The 22243-nt window shown below is 33.4% G+C and overlaps 1 protein-coding gene across 3 annotated transcripts; it reads right to left on the bottom strand.

Annotated features, from left to right (window-relative positions):
• Nucleotides 1–1169: 1169 nt before the first annotated feature.
• Nucleotides 1170–19121, bottom strand: CHORDC1 (cysteine and histidine rich domain containing 1). Of its 3 annotated transcripts, none has more exons than XM_063093528.1 (11): nucleotides 18920–19121; nucleotides 15797–15846; nucleotides 13138–13194; nucleotides 11956–12113; nucleotides 9199–9302; nucleotides 8590–8648; nucleotides 5278–5348; nucleotides 4145–4250; nucleotides 2150–2269; nucleotides 1580–1642; nucleotides 1170–1322 (listed from the first exon to the last, which is right to left on the bottom strand). In XM_063093528.1, exons 1-11 carry the CDS (start codon nucleotides 18981–18983, stop codon nucleotides 1176–1178), a joined length of 999 nt encoding a protein of 332 aa, XP_062949598.1. In that variant the 5' UTR covers nucleotides 18984–19121; the 3' UTR covers nucleotides 1170–1175. The 3 variants fall into 3 exon arrangements, with proteins under 3 accessions (XP_062949598.1, XP_062949600.1, XP_062949601.1); XM_063093530.1 differs by having other exon boundaries at nucleotides 8590–8645; XM_063093531.1 differs by having other exon boundaries at nucleotides 15797–15825.
• Between the last annotated feature and the right edge of the window lie 3122 nt (nucleotides 19122–22243).

Here is a 22243-nt window from a genome sequence, read left to right as displayed (position 1 = left end):
TGTACAAAAATAAGAGAAGTAGGAAGTTAGTCAACATCTGTGAAAATGTTTCTACACTGTACTATTACAAAAAAATCAAGTTAAAGTGTATAGAGCCCAATATGATATCCATTTCTATAGATATATTGCTATCTCTCTTCATACTACCAACTTCATCCTGAAACTGCTTCAACCTCTGAAATTCTTTTTTGCTATTATTTTATTTTATTGAAATATTTGAGTGGAGATAAACATATATTTATTTAAAATTCACAGTAATAAATATTCCCATTAAAGTATCTCTGACTACAAAAAAAAAAAAAAAAAATGCCAGCTATGTATCTCTTTTGGGGGAGGCCAGATATCTATTTCTTTTTATATGTAACTAACTAAAGGTTTTAATAAGGATTAGGCTATAAATCAGGTACAATTTAGTCATAACACCATACAAAGACAGTTAAATAATCAAGAAAGATTTTTAACATTATTGCTTAGTCTTATAAAATGGTGAATTTTACCCAAATTGATACCTCTATAGTCTTATTTGTGTTTCCTATACTCTTATATCATATTGCTTGGGATAAGTACTGATACAAGTTTTAAATTTAATTAGTTGTAAGCAAATTCCAATTTATTAACCAATGCATATATTCCCTTTTTACTTACTATACTACCTCAGAATTAAACGTTCTAGAAAAAGCAACCAACCCACATGGAAAAAACAATGCAAAGCTTCATTGATTCCTTAAAGATTTTCAAGTATTATAGGAACTCAAATCCATGAAAAAACTGATTAAAAATCTGACAATTCATCTTGCTTTACTAATTATGGGATAATAGAAAGAGATATAGAAAAACAAAACACAAATGTTCCTTAATGTTCTTTTGTTTAACATAATATTCTACTAAGAAAAACTGCAATTATGTTTATGAACTATCTTCCAGCTTCTTCAAGTACAGGACACAACTATGGTTCCACCAGGGAGGAGAAATGTATAATAGATCTTAAGTAACTCACAAGGAAGATGGGAGGCACAAAAATATGAAATGATTTTTGCTTTTAAAAACCTAATGTTGACCCTGAAATGCCAGATTCAATGATGACAATGATCACAAAAGACTACAGCAGGAAGCCACCACTTCACCACAGATTAAGAATTCTGCAACAGGCAATTACCCCCCCCCCCCCCGCCCCCTCAATCTGTTATATCTTCTTTTTGTTTTTCCTGCTTTTTGCTTGCAGGCAGTTCAAGGCTTGCCCATTGCATAGGTTCAGCTTTTCTCATGGTGATCTCAATCTTTGTTGCAGTCATAGTTACATAACTTCGCTTTACATCAATCACCTGTAACATATCAAAGAGAATTACAGTAAATCTGGGTTGTTTTATCAGTCTCAGAGGAAAACAAAGGTCTTCCTTATGCTAATAATCCCAAACCCAAGTTTCTAAAGCCAATATTATACTTAGATTTAACCTTTTTGTAAGATACAATATTAACTTATACATGTACTACACATCAACGCTTACTAAAGTACTGCATTTATTCTATAAATAGTATTTTAAATTATCAGATAAAATTCTGACAGATTCATAATACTTACACCCCATAAGTTCACATTTTGATGAAATTCCTTCTCTCCTTCAAATACAATATGCACATTTAACTGAAAAAGATACAGAAAGTTGATTAATCGAATTCAAACTAAAGGTTTATCGTATCAAATAATGATTATAAAAACAAGATGACACTAACAAAAATCAATTATTTTAAGAAACTGCCAATATTGTATTTTTTCAATTTGGAAGTCTGCTAACAAAAAGAAAAATTGACATTAAGTTTCATGCTGAGAACTAAGAACCATACTTACTTGATAAATCTTCTAAACTACTATAATACCTCCAGAATGCTTCAGAAATTACTCTATTAGGCAGAGATTTTCACATAAAATAAAGTTTCCATGCAAAGTAATTTATTTTTTCATATGGGAAAAATTAAAGCTCTTATCTTAAATCATTAAGTTAATTAAAATTAATTTAAATGAATTAATCTTAGGGATCTTATCTTAAAATCAGCTGAAACAACAATTATTTTATAATACACTAATCTATTTTATAATACAGATTACAATGTATAGAAGAGAATTTTTTACTCAGTTATTTAGTGTACTTACCAATGTGCTATTTGCTTCTACTCGACTAAGTTCTGGAAGTGAATTTTTAGCATATACTGAAATGGTGACTTCACCCCCTGTTTGATGCCAGTCATGTCTACATGGAACAACTTTTTTCCCCTGTAAAATAGTAGAAACTTTGAAAGTTTAAAAAGTGACATACATATGAAAAAGAGGAAACTGACCCATCTGAGAAAAACTTAACATGCACAACTTCTAAAGTTCTTACCAAGAGGTTTAAACAATAAAAGTTATCATGATACAAAGAATCTTCATAGTTTCATGATTTGAGAACATGCTTATTCCTTCCATTTGGCTTTTCTCTTTTAGGGCCACAGTATTAATATACATTAAAAAAGACAATTTAAGAACTCCTACTAAACGTTGTCACATTTTAACATTCTGTAATCCACTAAGTACTATCATAAAAACATTCTTTGGTGACTGAAATGAGAAAGACATTTTTGCTTAGTGGGATAAACCAGACAATACCTTAACCTCATGCATAGGACCTTTCAATTTGTTTTTATCAAATCAGAATTTGGGGAAAAAATAAGGGGCCACTTATAACTATCTGCTATTATTATCCAATTCCTAATTATTCCTCTCATATTAATACGCAGAAAAAAGTAAGAATTTGTGGACATAATCTTCTGATTACTATTAGAGATAATCATACATACCAGAGGTACATTACCAAATCAATAAATTTTTTAAAAAGATGCAAATGTTGATTTATTTTATAAATGATAATAATTTAGTCACATAATACAGGAAACTCTGAGATAGTGTAAAAGGCAATATTTGTATTTTGGTACAATTGTACTAACTAAATTTAAATTATATATTATTACTCACATTTTTTCCCTAAGCTAATAGCTTAGAACTTACTACTTGATAACTGCATACATTAAAAACAACAAAAAATATCTCATCAAGGGTTATACTGTAAAAACTTTTTAACATAACAGAAAACATTTTATTTTTTCAAAGTAAAACTTTCAAACTTTTGAACCTTGAAAAAAATATACAGGCAGACCTCACTATCTGCCAATAAATCATTCCTGGAAGTTTTGTGGGAGATTAATCATTATAACTTTGGTGTGGGGGATATTTACAATATCTAACCATGTGTTATTAAAAAGTAGCAACTATAGAATACACAAATATTGACTAAATCTCTAAACTAATCTGAAAATTTAAATTATTTTTTAAGTTAAAAGGTACAGGTTTTGTGTGTGTTTATGAAAAGACCAGTTTATTAATACTAATACAACACAAAAGACTAATTTAATACATTCTAAAATACACTAACAATAGCTTACAGACAAAAACTTATTTATCAATAAATTGCTTGCCTTTTTACAATTTAATGGGCTTTTGGCTAATTATTTGTATAGCCCAAGTCTTAAAATGGTGTTCACAGAAGTAGGAACTAATACTTTTTATTTTTGTGATAAATTTTCCTGTACTAAACAGAAGCATTCAAAAGTATTCCACTGAAACAAGTATGCATCTTCCTCTTCGGCCACAAGATGAAGTGTTTGTGCATCTGTAAATGGGTGAATGAAGTTCTAAGTGGCCAAAAAAGACTCAGAGATCTACATGCTTAGTAACATCAAATGAACAGAAACGAGATTTTTTTTTTTAAAAAGTGAAACATGCTATGTAGTCAATTTTACTAACAACAACAACAACAACAAAACAAACAAAAAAAAACAGGAAAAGGAAAAAGATGCTTCAATTTTGGCAGGTTTAAGAATTTCACAAAAACCCAGATACCTCCATCAACATACACAATGGCTATGCTGCTTAAAATGCAGTGTTCTGGGAGCTTGACTCCGATTAATTTTACTTTGCAGGCATATCAAAGCTTTATTGTGCAAGGACAAGAAGAACTTTTCTTAAAAAAAATCTAGACAAAATAATCTCAAATCTTTTAAAAAGGACTCAGATGAATACAACCCAGTGTGTTATTTTGAAAAGATTACTTACAGCATCCTTTTTAGTCCACATGTGTCTCCCTGTTGTACAGCCCTCTTGGGCTAAGAATGTATTAAAATCAGAAGTTTTTCTTCTACAACAACTCCAGTACTTCATCCTTTAATTATCATAGAAAAATTTCAGAAATAAAATTTCACAAACAACTAAATCCAAGAGTATTATGGTGACAAATGTGATTTAAAAAAAAAAAAAAAATCTGCAATATTTTAATTTAATATTTTTAATATTAAAATTTTAAAATTAATATTAAAAATATTAATTTAATATTTTTCAAGGGTCTAAGTTACTAAACAGTTAAAAATGGATATATATTGGGAAGACTAATAATTTTAAAACCAGAATGTCATTTACTCTAGAAATTTTGGAGCTCCTGAGTAAAGACACTTAATACCATCACAAAATTACAAATCAGCTTTTCAGTGATGGCTCACACTCCAATTTCCTTATGAAGCTGCCAAAAAGTAATATAACCAAAAATGTATAATTCTCTCATTTCAACAAACAAGTAAAGTGAGAACATGCAAACAAAAACTAATGATTAAATAACCTTTGATGATCAATCTCAAAGTAGGTGAAATCTACTATTATTTACTTGAGAAAAATCCAACACAGAAAGACAAAAATTGGAGTAGAACTTTAGGTGTGAGTCCTGGAGAATATGGAAACAGAGTGGAAGATTTTAACACAGTACATGTACTGCATTTCTATAAACTACAGCATAATAAAGAAGAAAGGCTCTCAATTCAGGGCTATGAAAAAGTATAGGTCTTCTTGGATAATGGTGTCTTAGTACCCCAGGGCACAAAATTCTAAATGCTCTGCAATGCGCACAACAGTTCATCAAACAAAAAATTAATTTAGCCCAAATAGAAAAAACAGCATATTAAAATACAGGGTATAAGGAAAAGCATAGAACTTGAATCACAATGGCCCTTAAAAACTGTACCCTTGTTTTTGTTTCACATGTGTAAGAAGAAAAACGCCACATTTCTAGGCTATCACAAAGATTAAATGCCAATGCAAGTAAAATGCCTAACTACATGGCAAATAATGTTTAAAAGCATAAAGGCTTAACTTTTCTAACATCTACCATGAAATACTTTAATTAGTCATGCACAAGTTACCCCTCATGAAAAATAGGTACTCCAGAATGATATACACAGACTTCTTCTAGACTCTGTGGACCCTGATATGTCTACAAGACAAAAAAAAAAAAAAAAAAAAAAAAATTAGCTGTGTATCTCAGTTACATCTCATTCATATTTGTAGTACTGATGACCTCTTTGAACTCTGCAAAATACTCAAGAGAAATAATGACATTTACCTAGACATTCACAAATTCATACCAGGCCATTTGGTTAAGGAATAAAAAATGATTCCCTTTGGACATGGTTAAGTTATAAGTCCCTATGAGAAATGCAAATAGAAAAGTAGGCAACAGAATGTATTATGATGCTTTCAGCATGTCTGTATATGCGGTCCCATCCAATATGCAATTCTGGGTGTGCGTGCGTGTGTGTGTGTGTATTCAACTATATATACGTATAGAAAATAAAATTTTGTGTTTACTTCCTGTAAATTCAAAGTACAGTACTAAGTGTGTATATCGCCTAAAGATGTGTATAACCCATAAGCACACAAAACTCAGTATGTTAGATTCTGAACTTAGCACTATTGCCCCCAAATCTATTCTTCTTTCCATCTTATTTGATTGCACCATAACCACTCAGTCTCCCAATGCAAAATCTCAAGTCCTCTTCCCTTTTTCCTCTTGCTCTACCCATACGTAGTTTATCATAAAATCCTGTTAATATGACTTAATATCTATCAGTTTCATTTGATAACCATCTTCATAAACTAGCAGATTTTAGGCAATCAGACTATACTAACAGTTTCTACTAATTCATTTCTCAGCTCTCAATTTCTGTTTTCTAATTACAATTATTTAATTACTACCACTCTCGTAAAGTCCTTTAATTACATGTACCTCACACCTTATACAAATACTCAGTTCCAGATAGTATGCATATTTAAATATACCCTCTATATGAGAAAATATTCATGTCCCTGAGGTAAGCAATTATTTCATAAATAGGACAGAGAAAGCACTAGTCATAAAGAAAAAGATGAATTGGATTCCACTAAAATTAAAGAGAATCTTTATCAAAGCCATCAAGAGTGAAAAAGCACAGTTATCTCTGACAAAAAACTCAGTTAAAATAGATAAAGAATTCCTACAAATCAGTAAGACATTAGAAAGATAAGTAAAAAGTCTTGGACACTTCATAAAAGAGAATATATAAATAGCTTATAGACATACAAAAATGTACTAAACCTCACCATCAGGGAAGTACAAATTAAAACCACAATGAGAACAATGCACACACTAGAACATCCAAAATATAAAAGTCTGATATTACAAAGTGTTACTAAAGCGTGGAACAAGTGGAACCAGTCTCATATACTGCTGGTAGGAGTGTAAAGTAATACAACCATTTTGGAAAACTATGTGGAAGTATCTACTAAAGCTGACAATACACATACTCTATAACTAAGCAACTCCATTTCTAGTGTACATGTATCCCAAAAGTCATGCACAAGAATGTTCATAGTAGCATCATGAAAAAATTATTTTAAATTAAAAAACAATAGAAAAGAAAAATTAATTGTGGCACATTCAAACAATGGCATACCTTAAAGCAATGAAAAAGAACAAGACTACTGCTACATGAAACAAAGATAAAGTTAATGAACATATTATTAAGCAAAAGAAGACAAACACAAGGAAGGGTACATATTCTATGACTCTTTTTACATTAAATTCAAAAACAGGCAAAACTAATCTATGTTGATAGAAAAATGTGGTTACCTTTGGGGGAGGGAATAATGAATGAGGAGAGGTACAAGGAGTGCCCTGCGATATTGATGTGTTTACTCTGAAAATCTCTTGAGCTATAAACTTGTATTTGTATATGTTCACACAAATTTCTGTTATATTTCAATTAAAAAGATAAAAAATTTCTTTAATGGCCTCCATAATCTAAAATAAGGTTTAACTTCTCAGCACTATTAAAGATTTTCAAAATCTGGCCCCTACTTATCTCATGAATCTCAACTCCACACCAGTAAATTTCATACCATCACTATTTTCTCAAGTACTATCTCCTCTGCTTGACACATCTTTTCCTGTTTTTCCATTTACAGAACTTTCACTCATTTTTCAAAACTCATCTGATACATTCTCTTATCTTACCCTACTATTTGCACTGTCATCACCACTCCAAGAATTAATCATTCCCTTTTATCTACTACTTCTACCTCATATACGTGTAAATACATTTGTATTTCCATTCCTTAATGAGCAAGGTGACCTCAAACTTAACATGAAGGAAAAATACAACCTGTCCCCACTCTACCTTCACCTTCTCAGTTAATGGTGCCACCAAAGCACTCAGACACTCTAGTCACAAGTTCCCTTCACATCCAATCAATTAGTAAGTTCTGCTAATTCTTCTGTATTATTCATTCCACATATACTGTTCTAAGCATTCCAAGAATAACAAAACAAATAAAATCCTATCCTCATAAACCTTACATAGGCGGAAGGGGTCCTGAGATGAGACAGACCATAAGCAAAATAAATACACAAAATGAGTAATATAAGGTGGTAAATGAAAGCTTTGGAGAAAAAAGAAGAGGAGAGGAAGTGTTAGAGGGTATGTAATTTTACACACTGGAAGCAGAAAAAGGCCTCACTGTCTGATTACAACCCAAATTTAATCACCTCTCAACAAACTTGTATTCTCCAATCCCACTGCCTGTCCCTCCACAATAGTATACTAGCTGGTTTCTTTTCTTCCAGTTCATCACCATATATTTGCCATTCACAAGTCAAAAAAAAATCTTTTTAAAGCCTCTACTCATGCTGCTCCTGTATCTATAAGCACTCTTTCCCCAGGTGTACATGATTCATTCTCTACATTAATCAGTCGCCTTCTCAAAAACGACTTTACTGAATCTTATTTAAATATCTCCCAAACCCAAACACTCTAGCTCTTTCATTTTCTCCCTATCTAGCTGAATTCATAATATTTAATTACCTATTTGTTGTCCTTCTTCCTATACTAGAACATCAGTTTCACAAGAACAGAGATTTTTGCTTTATTTGATACTATATCTTGAGCCACTAAAACAATTTCTGGTACATAGTAAGTGCTCAGTAAATAATGACTAAATTGGAATTATTTATTCCCATGATACTATCAGATATGATGTTCTTCAGAGACAGAGTTTCTTATCCATGTTTGCAGCCCTAGTCCACAGCACAATGCCCAACATGTAATAAGCACACAAATGTTTGCTGAAAGAGTAAATTGAGCTCCTTTTCTTCAAAATTAAAATTTTACTTCATTCATCATAAATTTTGTAATATATACCTTTAAACACCCTCCATTTTTACATGAGGTCCCAATCTTAATTTCATCACTCTCTTCTTCTGAAACAAAGAAAAAAAAAAAAAAATCAAATTAAAACATGAAAATAGCATCATTCTTAAAAAGCAATCTTTTCCTTAAAACAAGTCTTTTGAAAAACCAACTACATGATTAGGTTTTTACCTATATCCTCACAATATATGACACATTTCTAGTCTAGAATAAAATGGTATATTCAATACCTTAACTTTGTAAGAGAAATCATGAAAGAGTGTTTTCCTCTCATGGTATCAGGTGTAAATCAGAGAATACTGAATATATATTATTCCATGCACAAGGAAACATTTTCAATCATCAAAAAAATTTAACTCATCGTTAAATAATGAACCATAGAAGGAAAAAAATTTCAAATTAATTGGTCTCCATTGTTAATGAAGACATAACAGGATGAATCATGTATTTATTCTGTGGTATTACTGGCATTTAGAAAAAAAGTAAATTCTTTACTGCAATATGCTACTTTTCCATATTTATGTTCAGTAAACTACTGTTGTCTCTTTTGGGTGACTGCTTAATTGTACAGACAAAAATTGCAATAAAAAAAAATCTTACCTTTCTTATCTTCTTCATTTCCTGATGACAGTTTAAGTTTATCAAGTGCTTGTTTTAGGGAGGCAGATATTTTTAATTCCAAATTTGTCATTGGTTCATCTGGGCTGAAGAATTTTAAAAACTGTATTACTAATGCACCAAAATATTTCTTTGTGCTCAAAATTAATAATCTTAAAAGACTCTTCATGAGAAGCCAGTGTTTTGTGGATCAAGTGATTTAATAAAGTATTTTACAAGTAATTGTTATAATGTATCCACATTCTAACTTTAAAAGAAAAGCTTCTTATATTAAAATATTAAATCTCAATCATGCTATTGCCAGCACATCCAATTATTAATAAGTAGGGCTAACAGGAAAAAGAATAAAGTACTAGAAATCCAAGTTTGTAAAGATGAGTAACTCAGAGCAAGGACCATACTTTTGTATTTCATGGCAAAGCAAAATGCTGAGCACATAATAAACAGGCAATAAATATGTACTAAGTGAATCCATACTCATTTCTACTAGTAGAGATAATTTACTTTATGTAGACACTAATACATGGATCTATAAATGCAGATACAATGGTACTGCAAGCCTGAAAATTTCAGTAGGGTTAAAAAAAAATCAACATTCTCTAACATTTCATAATGGTTAAGTGTTGTACACAATTTGTTTAAATCCATTCAATGCAGCAATACAAATAAATATAAGTTATTCATTCTACATCCACAATGAAAAACACTGGCATAGGAGGCATTAACAAAGTACATAAAAACCTATATCCTAATCTCCACAGTACCACCAAATGAATTTGGATAGAATATTTAATTTTTCTCACTGCCTCATTAGTAAAATGATTTAAAAAAAATAAATATGAACTCATACGATTATAGTAGACTCTACTGCAATAGTAAAGACATTAAGAATGAGCAAAGACAGAATTCCTGTCTTTTTCAATTTTTTAAAACTGCTCAATCAGCCAGAAATGCATTTGATAGTCTCTCATGATGATGAATAAGTTGGAGATGGAAAAAGATCATTCTGAGTAGTTTCTTTAACAATGATCTGTACCAAGAGTGTTAATGAACAAACAAACATCAAGTCTCCTAGGGTTATTAGGTTGGTCCTATATTATTTAACACTCTATTAATTTATTTAAGTAAGATCAATAGAAGACATACAAATGGCCAACAGGTACATGAAAAAATGTTCAACATCACTAATCATCAGGGAAAAGCAAATTAAAACCACACTGATATATCATCTCACCCCAGTTACATGGCTATTATCAAAAAGACTGAGAATAACAAATGCTGGCAAGGGTGTGGAGAAAAGAGAACTCTTCTACACTGTTGGTGGGACTATAAATTAGTGCAGCCATTATGAAAAACAGTATGGAGGTTTTTCACACAACTACAGATAGAACTACCACACAATTCAGCAACCTCACTTCTAGGTATATACCCAAAGGAATGGAAATTATCATGTCAAAAGGATACCTGCATTCCCATGTCCATTTCAGCTCTATTTATAACAAAGATATGAAACCAACCTAAACATCCACCAATGGACAACTGGATAAGGAAAATGTGGCATATATACACAATGGAATACTATTGAGCCATAAAAATGCATGACATTCTGCCATTCACAGCAACATGGACGAGCTTAGAGAAAATTACGTTAAGGAAAGTAAGCCAGGCACAGAAAGAGAAATACTACATGTCCTTACTGATAAGTGGGAGGAAAGGAAAGAAGGGAGGAAGGAAGGACAGATGGCCACAATAAAACACTGAACTTTCAGAAGAAAATAACCTATAGTTATTAGTGTTGGGAAAGGGGGAGAGGGAGGAGAGTTAGGGAGTAACTGGGTAAGGGACACAAAGAATAATTATGATTTGTAATGATGAACATGCTAATAATATTTACTTGATCAAACACTGTACACAAATACTGATAGTCAACTCTGTACCCATAAATATATATAATCAAGAAAAGAAAAAAGATCAGTGGAGAACAAGTTGGGGATACCATGAAATAAAAATTTCAATAGGGGCAATATTTGGGAGCTGGAAACCATCTGTCTTTTAAATTCTGTAGTTTGATTCTAGAACAATTCCAGGACTGGCTGGTTAGCTCACCTGGTTAGAGCATGGTGCTGGTAAAACAATTCCAGTATTCAAGTGCAATATGAAAAAGACACAGGGTAACTGAGGTACCCAATACACATGTGTAGGAATGTAAAAGAGTCTGGTTGATCAGAAGGTGAGACTGAAGAATCTGTATAATTCTACTGAAAAATGAGCAAAAGCTATTTTAAGATTACTTTAAAAGATATGTGATCAAAATCAAATGCATTAAAAATTCAGAGATTAACAGCAGTTTTCAGGCATCTGAAACCTCTTGGTTCTCTGCTAATTCAAACTGATTCCACAACAAAGACAATTCCTTCATACTGAAAATTTCACCATGCCACAGTAAAAAAGAAACATGCCAAGGCCTAAGATAGATGTGTGACTCCCCATCATGATGGTACCTGTACTTATAATTATGATGGTACAATAAGCAAATCTGCAATAACATTTTACTGTGTACATGCTCTTAAGTTGAGGGGAAATAAAAATTAAAGGCAGACTTAAGAGAAAAACCAAATGGTTCAAAATTTGGTGGCCTACACAACAGCTACAAATGGTATGTAAAATCATAAAAGGGAATCCCATAAACAAATGCCATCATTAAACTGTGACAAAAATATGCAACTGTATAAAGTATACCTTGGCCTTTTTATTGCTTCTACTGGTTTAGGGGCTTGAATGATGTGCTCCTGAAATTTGGGTTTCAATTCAGATAGTTCTTTCTTCTCAGTAGTCTTGACTTCAGGTTTGACTGGTTCAGGTGGCTTCTCACTATTATGCCTACCTTTTGTACAGCCCTGTTAGTGAAAGGTATTTATTAAGAGTTATCCTATCATCTATTTTAAATTCCATGACAGAAATACTATTTATTCATTTCCTTATTGATAAATTCTGTTGCATGTTTTCTTCAGTTTTATTACATTGACTTATTTAAAAAAAACTGAAAATAGGACTCCAAATTTGCTGTATTTATAAATGAATTCTCACCTCTGAATAAGGCATTTAAAAAAAAAAAGGCTTTGATTTATATTTCATGAATATCTGCTTATTCTATTAAACATACAGCATGAACCTCTTGTTTACAAAAAATGAATTCTGGAAAAACCCCAAAGAGAACTCAAAAAATTATTTATATACAGAAGCCTTTTACACAAAAAGGCCTCAATCTGAGCCCTGGTTCTCCTACTTAATAGCTACGGGACCTTGAGAAAGATAATTAATCTTTTTAAAACTCAGGTTTCTCATCTGGAAAATCAAGGTAATGACACTTAGGTTTTTATTTTTTTATTTTTTTAGGATTAAATAAAATAATAGATGCTTGGCACATTTGGCAGGTGGTAAACATTCAACAAACTTTTACCACATTACACTGAGGGATATATACATTCAACATCTCTGAATACATATGGTCAATGGCATGCCTGTTTATTAGCAACTTTAGGTTTTTTTCTTAGTGGTATATAAAACGGTGCACCTCGATGGTATCTTAGATTTGGTAAAAATTTATTGTTCCTAACTGAAAATGCTTTAAATTGTTGCCTACCATTTCGTCCTTCTTGATGTTCTTTCTTTCATCAAAAACAAACCCAAAATGACATATGGGTAATTAATATATTAAATCATTACTCTCCAAAAGAGACAAATAAATTCTTTATTTTGGAGGCTGTGGAAGGGAGATGAGCTCCATCTTAAAAGTAAGGTGCTATCTGAAAGCTGACGAAGACCAGTCAGTAAGATACCAGAAATCAGATTCCTCAAATCTAATGCTTTCTGTAATATGTACTCTTAGAAGATAATCTAGAGAAAAAAATTAGTACTTACTACAATGCTTAAGAAATCAGAAAAATCAGTTGTTCTTCTCTTACAGCAAGACCAACCCTAGGGAACATAAAAGAAAAAAACTGAAAACTGTATTTGCAAGGGAATCACACTTATCTTGCACTTATCTCCTTGAATCCTGAAGTAACTTGTGGTGTGAAATAATATTTAGTCTGATTTTTTAAAAAAAGAATTATCCAATGATAAAATCATTTTTGTTGTGACCTACCATCAAAGGAAGCATCTTAAAATAATGAAGCAGAAACTGGTTCTGTTTTCAAGAATAGTGCCTGATTTTTAGAACTACAATATTTTATAATTCTAAAAATTTCATATATTTAAAGGATCTGGGAGTAAATGAAGGTGCTTTTACTTTAAAAATCCATTAATGATAATAATTACAATAGTTTAGTTTCTAAACAAAACCCATTGTAATTCAACAATAAACACTATTTTCAAAACAACATAGATTACTTAACATAGCAGCATAAGTACTGTTACATCTTTGAGGGTGAAAGATCTCTTTAGTGAGAAGCCTGAAAGTATAGAAACTGTACTACAGATGTGATTTTTGAGCCAAATACAAAGTGGCTCACAAAAAAATGGCTTTAAGTTATCATCTGTAATTCCAATGTGATACACAGAATAGGGAAATAATAATGCTGCAATCTCAAGACTTGGAAGGTCTAAATTCAGACTGAGAACCAACTTTGCAGATACCCACCTGGACCTGACTGTTTCTCAATAAACTGTGTAAAGAATTTGGTAGTGATTTTTTTTCATGATATACACTTTCAGGTTTCTTTTTTTTAAAGGAAATTTAAATATCTTATAACTCAAATTATCCTTTATTTTGAATTTCTCTCTTTTACCCTGAATGGAGATGTAGATGAACCAATTACCACAACCTTAAATAGAGTTTAAATTGTAATAATAATATAGTCATCAGAAAAGTTATTCTAGAAGAGAAAAAGCTTTATTGTGTTAATTACATATACAGAATTATATCAGATACTGGGAAACATACACATAAGAACAACACAGGCCAGCTGTTCCCAAATGCCAATCTAGGTTTATGCTACTCACCTCGGTAAAATGAGAAAAGAAAGGATAAATTTAAATATCTAAGTATAAAGTTGCTGTCTTTTTTTGAGAAGGACTGTCATTTTCTCTGAATATGCCCCATCTAATCTTAAAATGCTCTTCCTTCTGTTGTATGCAATGTTTAATCTCTTACTTTGTCAAACAAAACTAGCAATCTTATGTTGATGTACATATTTTTTCTGAGATATACTGAGCTGTGAAATCCCAAGTCTTGGAAAGTCTAGGTCTTCAAGAAATGCTTATAGAGACAATAAGAAACAATAGAATTGCAGAAGAGAAACAAATATATTTCAAAGTGAAATCATCACCACTTGGAGTGATTAACAGTGGGGTAATTAAAAAAAAAAAAAAAGACAATGAACCAAATGACTAGAAAGTCAGTGGCATCATTACTAGGAGCAGCAAAGTTGAGAAGCAGATTATTTTTGGAATAAGAGTTCACATTAGAAACTGGTTTGACATTGCCAATGAGACACAAATAGAAATATGTTGTAAGAGCCATTATCACAGAAGTGACATTTGAGGATAAAAATGAAGGAACCGAATAAGAGAAAACAGGAAGCTAAGGACTGAGAAGTGATGTATTCCTATAGTTAGGAGATAGGAAGAAAATAGCATAGGAAAAAAGAAAAAGGTACAATAAAAAAATAAACAAACAGAATAAATAGCAGTCCAGGGAAGAAAATTTGCAAAGAAAAATAAAGATTCCCACAGAGCCAAAGTTTCCACCCCCATAGAGGTTTATAAAGAGGCTAAAAAAGGAGTCAGGTCTCAACTTTGCCCTCTTGAATGTTTGGTCTGTTTTCCTCACTCAAAACTAACCAGACTAACATAAACTTCTTATGTTCAGTACATCTTTGTTTAGATTTGGTTGCATAACAGTTAAATGCCAAAAGAGTACAAATTCAAAGGACATCAATAATATTTAAACATGTAAGACTGTTTATGCTCCTGAGAACAACAGTAGTAGTACCTATAATCCTAGCAGCCCCACTGCAGCAGTTCTTTTGAGATAGACAAAGGAAATTCTTCAAATGTACCATATTATCATAAATTTTCAAAAGATCACCATCAAAAACCTGGTTAAACAGCATTCTATTACTTCTCTACTTCCACAGAACATAGAGGAAGCGCAGGTGGAAAACTAACAAAAATACTCTAAATTTACACATCTGCCCTGAGATTGGCACCATTAAGTGTTTATAATAATCGTTCATACAGAGTGGTTCTTATTAGCTAGCAGTGCCAGATTGAGAGACTGAGATTCAATACAACTGTTTCTGTTTTGCCTCAAAATTAAGAAACTGAAGAAAGGGTGTAGAAAATGAGAACTGAAATGGAAATAATATAATTTTATAAATGAAAAAGACCTTAAGATCACCATCTACTGTCTTCTTTGCCTTTAGTGGACTACATGCTTAAAGCACCCCACAATGGTCATTAAGAAAGAAGAATGTCACAAGCTGAGGAAAAAAGATGAGAAAAATAAAGATTCAGTATTGTATATCTAAATTTACTACACAGATGTTAAGAAACTGAAAATACTTCTAGCTCCTACCTTTAATGCGTCATGAAAGACTGGAACACCTGGGTGGTAAGTGCAAGCATCTGGTGAAAATAGAGAAGAAAAATAAAAGTACCAGTCTTTATAATGAAGAAAAATGTATACATAATTTTTTCCTTCACGTGTTAACATTTAATCATTTTTCCAAATGCAGGTAACACTGTTCCTTAAAAATTTACTAATCCCACACCACAAAGTACATTGTATTAAGACAGTAATAGCTAAAATTCTAATTTAAGAGAATGTGACTATAGATTAAAAACAATGCAGAACAGTTTAACTATAACAAGTTACATTCTATTTTCCTCTAATCTTTGTAGTAAAATTTGTTTAGTACCAAAACTTCAAGCCCCAAGATTCTGCCCATCATCTTTCAATTCTGCTTTAACAAAAATACTATCAAATATAAGTGTTCTATGTGCACTGATCCATAAAGGTTTCCCAACAGATTCCCTAGAAAGATTATTTTGGAAAAATTTAAAACTATTATAATATCTAATTGCTAATTTAACTTGCCTACACAGGTGTAAATTCCTAGGTACAAACCTCATTAAAAAGAAATTTAAGCTCTAAAAACTGTTTTCAAGATTGTTACTGATTGTTATCCTGTACTTTTCCTCCTACCCCATCACACCATCAATCTTAACTCTTATGAAAATGGGTTTATTACAATTTACAATATGGAGTATCATACTAAAAAAAATCAGAACCTGACACACTTATTCCTTGGTTACACAGTATCATGAGCCTAGAGAAAAGAGGTCACTTCCTTCCCTCTGCAATTTTCTTATAAAGGTACCTCACTCAACCTTTCAAGTCTGTTTAGCTTTCAGTTCTCTACAACCTTCGATTCCAGGTTGTAGATTAATTCCTGGTACTCAGAGAAATTTCCCTACCCCGTATTAATAGCTAGTATTGCTTCTTTAGTAACCATGTGTTTCACAGCTGCTAGCAAATGTACTAAGAAAGTGTTAGGTATTCCTGAAACAGTAAGTAAACCCATGGATTAGGAAGAAACTATTAATTCAGGGTAGTAGTGGAATTAAGGGGCTGAAAAAAGAGGCTGGAAGTAGAAATGGATATGCAAAAAAGACATCAAGTTAATAGGGGAATGGAAGTAGAGAGTAGATATATTTTCGAACACCAAATTTAACGTGCAAGATAAAATGCACCATGTACAATACAGAAGCATAAAACGTCATAATAGTCAATTTTGGCAGAATGACAGGAAGAATGACTCAAACCTTAAACACACAACTAGTATGAACACAATTTGAAAATCACTGCTTTCAAAAGCAAATAACAAGCAGATGAACATTTTCTTCTCTAGCCTTTCTTTATCAAGTTTACTGGTCTTCCTCAGGTTAATATCTTATGGGAAAGAAGCTACTATACAATAATGGTTATATGTCAAGGGCTTTTAACACTGGGTCTGACCCTAAAATTCTCATTCTGCCACTAGCAGCTGTTTCAGTTTCCTCACGTGTGGATTAAATAAAATACTGTTTGCGAAGTTGTGCTTTTTCTAGAATAATAATTGTTTAAATATGCAAGTTACCAACCACATCTTCAAACACCTATTTATAATGTGTTACAAACTAAAATATTCTTCAGCTTAAAAGGGAGTCTAATTTTTCTCTATAGGGGAAAGAAATCATAGGCTAAGTCAACGAGCACGGCAATTATCCATATCCCCAAGACAGAGAGCATTTAGTTGAGACTAACGGATTTTTTAAGGATTGACAGATCCAGCTTCTGGCTCCACGCACGACGGAACTTACTTCTATCTTCAACTTCATCCCTTTAATTTGTTATTTTAGTCAATGTACAAAGTTAAACCTCTTCCATTCTTTTAAAACAAACAAACAACAATAAAAAACCCCCCAACTTTCTCCTAACCAAGTCCACGGTTTGCCCTTAGTTCCTGTCTTCTTCACCTAAGCCCCATTTTCTTTACCTCCTATTCACTCAACCTATTTACTTGAAGTTTTTATCCTAAATCTTCAAAACAACCCTCATTTTGCTAAAATGAATAAACCTTCAGCAATCTTACTGGAGTTCCCTGCTGTATCTGGTACTGCTGGCCACCTAATCCTTGAGACTGTCTACTCCTTTGGGTTTTCTGGCCTCCCCATCTCTCTCTCCTAGGGACAGCACCATTTCACACAGAGACATACTGACTTCCAACAAATGGCTGTGTCTTCCTTGAACGTGATAGACTAATGTCTGGCATATAAAAAACATACAATTAATACTATTTGAATTTGAAAGTGTTGTCAATTTCCACAACATTCAAGGAATCAACCTACTTTATCTCGTTCACCAATCGCAATTCCAATTCATTGGTCATTTCCCCTCATTCACCTACAGTCGTCACCTTCTCTTTACATTCTTAATTCGACACCTAGGTGCTGCACAGGATTTTCGCTCACTTTATCGCGATGACAGCATGGTATTAAAATGAAGAAGCCACAAAAGAATATGCAACAAATGTTGCTACTAAGAAAAACGAATGTACACACTCGGCAGGTGTATTGAAATTTAGCGTGAAAATAAGAGTAATTTCCCTAACCAAGCCACTTTTAAAAAGGAAGTTTATATCAGCGGGTCGGTTAACAAGCCGACAGTGTGCTTTCAGACGAACTTCTACGCTAGGACACCCGCTGCCCATCCCACCCGTCCTCTCTCCCTCGCTCTCACACACGCGAAATCACAGCCAGCGACACTCGGGGAACGACAGCGAGAGCTCACTAGTACCTCATTAACTTTCCCCGAAGACACTAAGGGGTGCCCAGGGATAAGGGTGTCTGTTCTAAATTCCAGGCGAATTAAAGAGTGCGGGGGCGATCAGGAAACACGTGCGTCCAGGAGACAGTCTCCTTGTGCGGCCGCAGAGGGCGGCCAGACGCCGTTGCCCGGGCGCTCGCCCAGGGGCCGCCGCGCACTCGGAGGCGACCGGCAGGATGTGCGGGCCGCCAAGGGAGGCCCAGGAGGGGTCTCGGACAGGGGCAGCACGATGACGGCTCACGGGGGACCCCGGACTCTCCAATCCAACGGGCCTCCCTGAGGTTGAAGAGGTGGCGAGCGGAGGAAGGGCCGGTAGCGCGTTTCTCTTACCTTCGGAATTGGTCTCGGGGTCGAAGCGCTGGCCGCAGCCCCGGTTGTAGCACAGCAGTGCCATTTTCTTTTCCTGCTGTTACGAGGTAAGGCCCAAATACCGGGAACCGCAAGAGAGTGCGCTTACAATTCCCTGTCGCAAGCACCAGTCTTAAGGCTGGGACGGCTGCCGGTTTCCGGAAACGGCCGGTTCCGCTTCAGGAACCTTCGCGAATTTTCCGGTCGCGCAGGCGCAGAGGAGATATAAAGGGGCGGAGGAAGGCGTTGGAGGCGGGGCGCCAGCCGCGGCTGCGATAGGTCGAACTGCGGCGGGCAGCTGCAGAGGTCGGAGACCGAGTCGGGATGCTCGTAGACGAGAAACTTAGAGGAAAATGAAGGTATCTGAGGGACTGGCGTGCTCTCTCCAGATTTTGCCACGCCTTATTGGCTGTGGGCACCTCCTGCGGCAAAGTGGCCGTGCTGCCTTCTCGTCCCCCGCGGCCCAGCATCCTTCTTAGTAATTTAGGGGTTGTAATGATACAGCATTGTCAGTATGTTTACTCCCTCGCTGTTTGAGATCAAGTGCAGAATCGCAAGGTATTTCCAAATCTTTTGTATAGAACGTGGGAACTTAGTAAAGGAGGAGAGGAATGGTGGACGAATCTTTCCGTGTGTGTGTCTCCAAGTGTCATGATCTCTGGAGCACTGAAGAAATGTCAGCTTTGGCAAGTGCGGTCAAATCACTTTGAAAATATAAAACAGTTAAAAATCAGAATAGCAAAGAAAATCACAGTTGCTTTAAGGCCCTGGGGTAATAATTAATATTGAATGTTAGCCTCCACTTAACCAATTCGTGAATGCTCAGTTCTTCAATCCTGAAACATCTAGTAAAATGTCATCAAATGCGTATGAAAAGTACAGCTAACAGGCTCTTGCAAACGACACTAGCTACGACATGTATATTTCCCAAACTTGGGCAATTTGGAATAAAAGTAAAGGCTCTTTGGTGACAAGATATACTGAACAATCTTGAAATAATGATATCAGTAGCTTCTGAGTAACAGTAGAAAGCTGTTCAATGTTTCCAGTAATCCCAAGTTTGTTATTGAGACATCTGCTCACAATTCTCCCACCACATGAAGAAAGACTACTCATTTTGCCATTCTCTTCCTTTCCTTATACATAAATGTTTTAAGTTTTTATGTACATACACTGTTATTTTTCTTCATTTAACCTACCTAACATGAATAGTTTTCCATTTTGTTTCACCATCATTGTTACAAATGATGGAGTATTCTGTTGAATAAAAGCGTTGTAATTTTTAGCCTTTTTTCTTTAATCTCAACAACTTTCTCTATTATACATAACCTTGAATGGTAAGTTTACTGTATATTGTTTTCCTTATTTTAAATCCCCCCTTTAACATAATTTTTGAGAAGTGACTAGGGTATAGGGCGTAAACCTTTTAAAATAATTTTAAGATTTTAAAGATATATCACCAGTTGCTTTTCCAAAAGTGGTACCAATTTTCAGTTTCACCAGCCATGGATGTGAACAATAGACCATAGAAATTAATCGTACATAATTAGCAGTGGAGAGATAGAGAGCTCTAAAAAGTTTTAATTGTGGCCAAATCCACTGTCTGAGTGTCCTAGTATCACTGCAACATTACCAGGATTGTTAGTAAGCTAAGTCTTTTAAATAGTTTTAAAGTTTATTGCCAGTTTTTGTTGTTGTTGTTTTTATCTGTATCATTTTACAATGAGAGAATAATTACTGATAGTAGATAATATGAAAAATGCAGACATATATTAAGAACAAAATTAGTAATCCCACCACTCAGCAATAAGTACTGAATCCCCAAAAAAACCTCTTTGGTAAATTTATTTTCAGTGTTGCCCCACTACAGACTAAGGCATTTGTAGGTATAGATATTTTTTTTTAAAAAGAGAGAAAAAGAATGAAGTCATAATATATATACAAGTTTATGTTTATCCGTTGGGTATTTTAATAAATTATAAAGTTAAATCATTCTAATGTTTGGAAAAAAAAAATCAGTGGTACAGACACAGTGTGTTCCACTCCCACCTCTGCTTCCACCTCCATTCGTGCAGTGCTGACTACCACCAACTGAGAAATTTTCTGATAGTTACATGTGTACTTTACATAGACTTTAAGTCCTGCTTCCCTTCCTTCTTCTACCCCTATACATATCAAAAGGTGCTTTAATATTGACTATCTTATTTGCAAAAGACTTAAATATGTTAACATAAAATGATCCTCAATTTTTCTTGGTGGGAAACGGATATAGTATTCTCATTACTTTTCTGAATTTTAAAGTATTGCTCAAAATAAAATAATTTTTGATAAGGCAAAAAATTGTATCTACCTATAAAAATGAATTTGAACTTATTATTTAAATTTCATAGCAGTATTTTATAAACAAAGTTTTGATCAATAGGGAAATAATCACTCTGGAGTGTTTCTTTATACTGTTTTATTTCTTCAAAGCACATACACTGTATAATACACAGGGTACTTCAAAAAAATCATGCAAAAATGGAATTCAAACATAATACGAGTCCTTCCATGAATTTTCTGAAGTACCCTAGTAAGTATTAGTACTATGTGTATGTATATGGTTTTATGTTTATTGTTTTTATTCACCAAACTAAATGTCAACTCCTTGAAGGATGGACTGTCGGTGCGCTTCTGTATCTCTATGACCTAGAACAGCACTGTTCAATAGAAATATAAAATGAGCCATAAATGTGAGGATGTATACAATTTTAAATTTTCTGATAGTCATACTAAAAAAAGAATGAAAATAAACAGGTGAAAATAACTTTAATAATATACTTTATTTATACCAATGTATCTAAAATATCATTTCAACATAGTCAATATTAAAATCATTATTGAGATATTTTGCATTTTTTGTTTACAGTGTTCAAAATATCATATGTATTTTGTACTTATAGCATTTCTCAGTTTGGGCTACCAACATTTGAATTGTTCAATAGTCAGAAGTTGCTAGTGGCTACTGTATTGGGCAGAATTAGTCTGCCATTTAGTATCTATTCAATTAGAATTTTAAAAGTGATTGAATAAATGAATTCTAATAAGCCATTAAAGGGGAATATTATGCAGTTCTATTGGAGTAAGGTTGACTGACATGTATGTTAAAAAAGATGAAAAGTTATGTATGTTATGTAAAATTTTTTTAAAAAGTTCAGTTAAGCTCCATTATCTTAAACAACAATTATGAAGAGGGTGTGTATGTATCTATGTAAATACGTAATGTTTGGAAACAAAATGCACTGATCTTTGATATCAGCGGCTATC

This window comes from Cynocephalus volans, chromosome 4 (genome assembly GCF_027409185.1).
Source record: "Cynocephalus volans isolate mCynVol1 chromosome 4, mCynVol1.pri, whole genome shotgun sequence".
Classification (NCBI taxonomy): Eukaryota; Metazoa; Chordata; class Mammalia; order Dermoptera; family Cynocephalidae; genus Cynocephalus; species Cynocephalus volans.
Note: the sequence above shows the minus strand (reverse complement) of the source record. Positions and strands in the feature narration are given on the sequence as shown.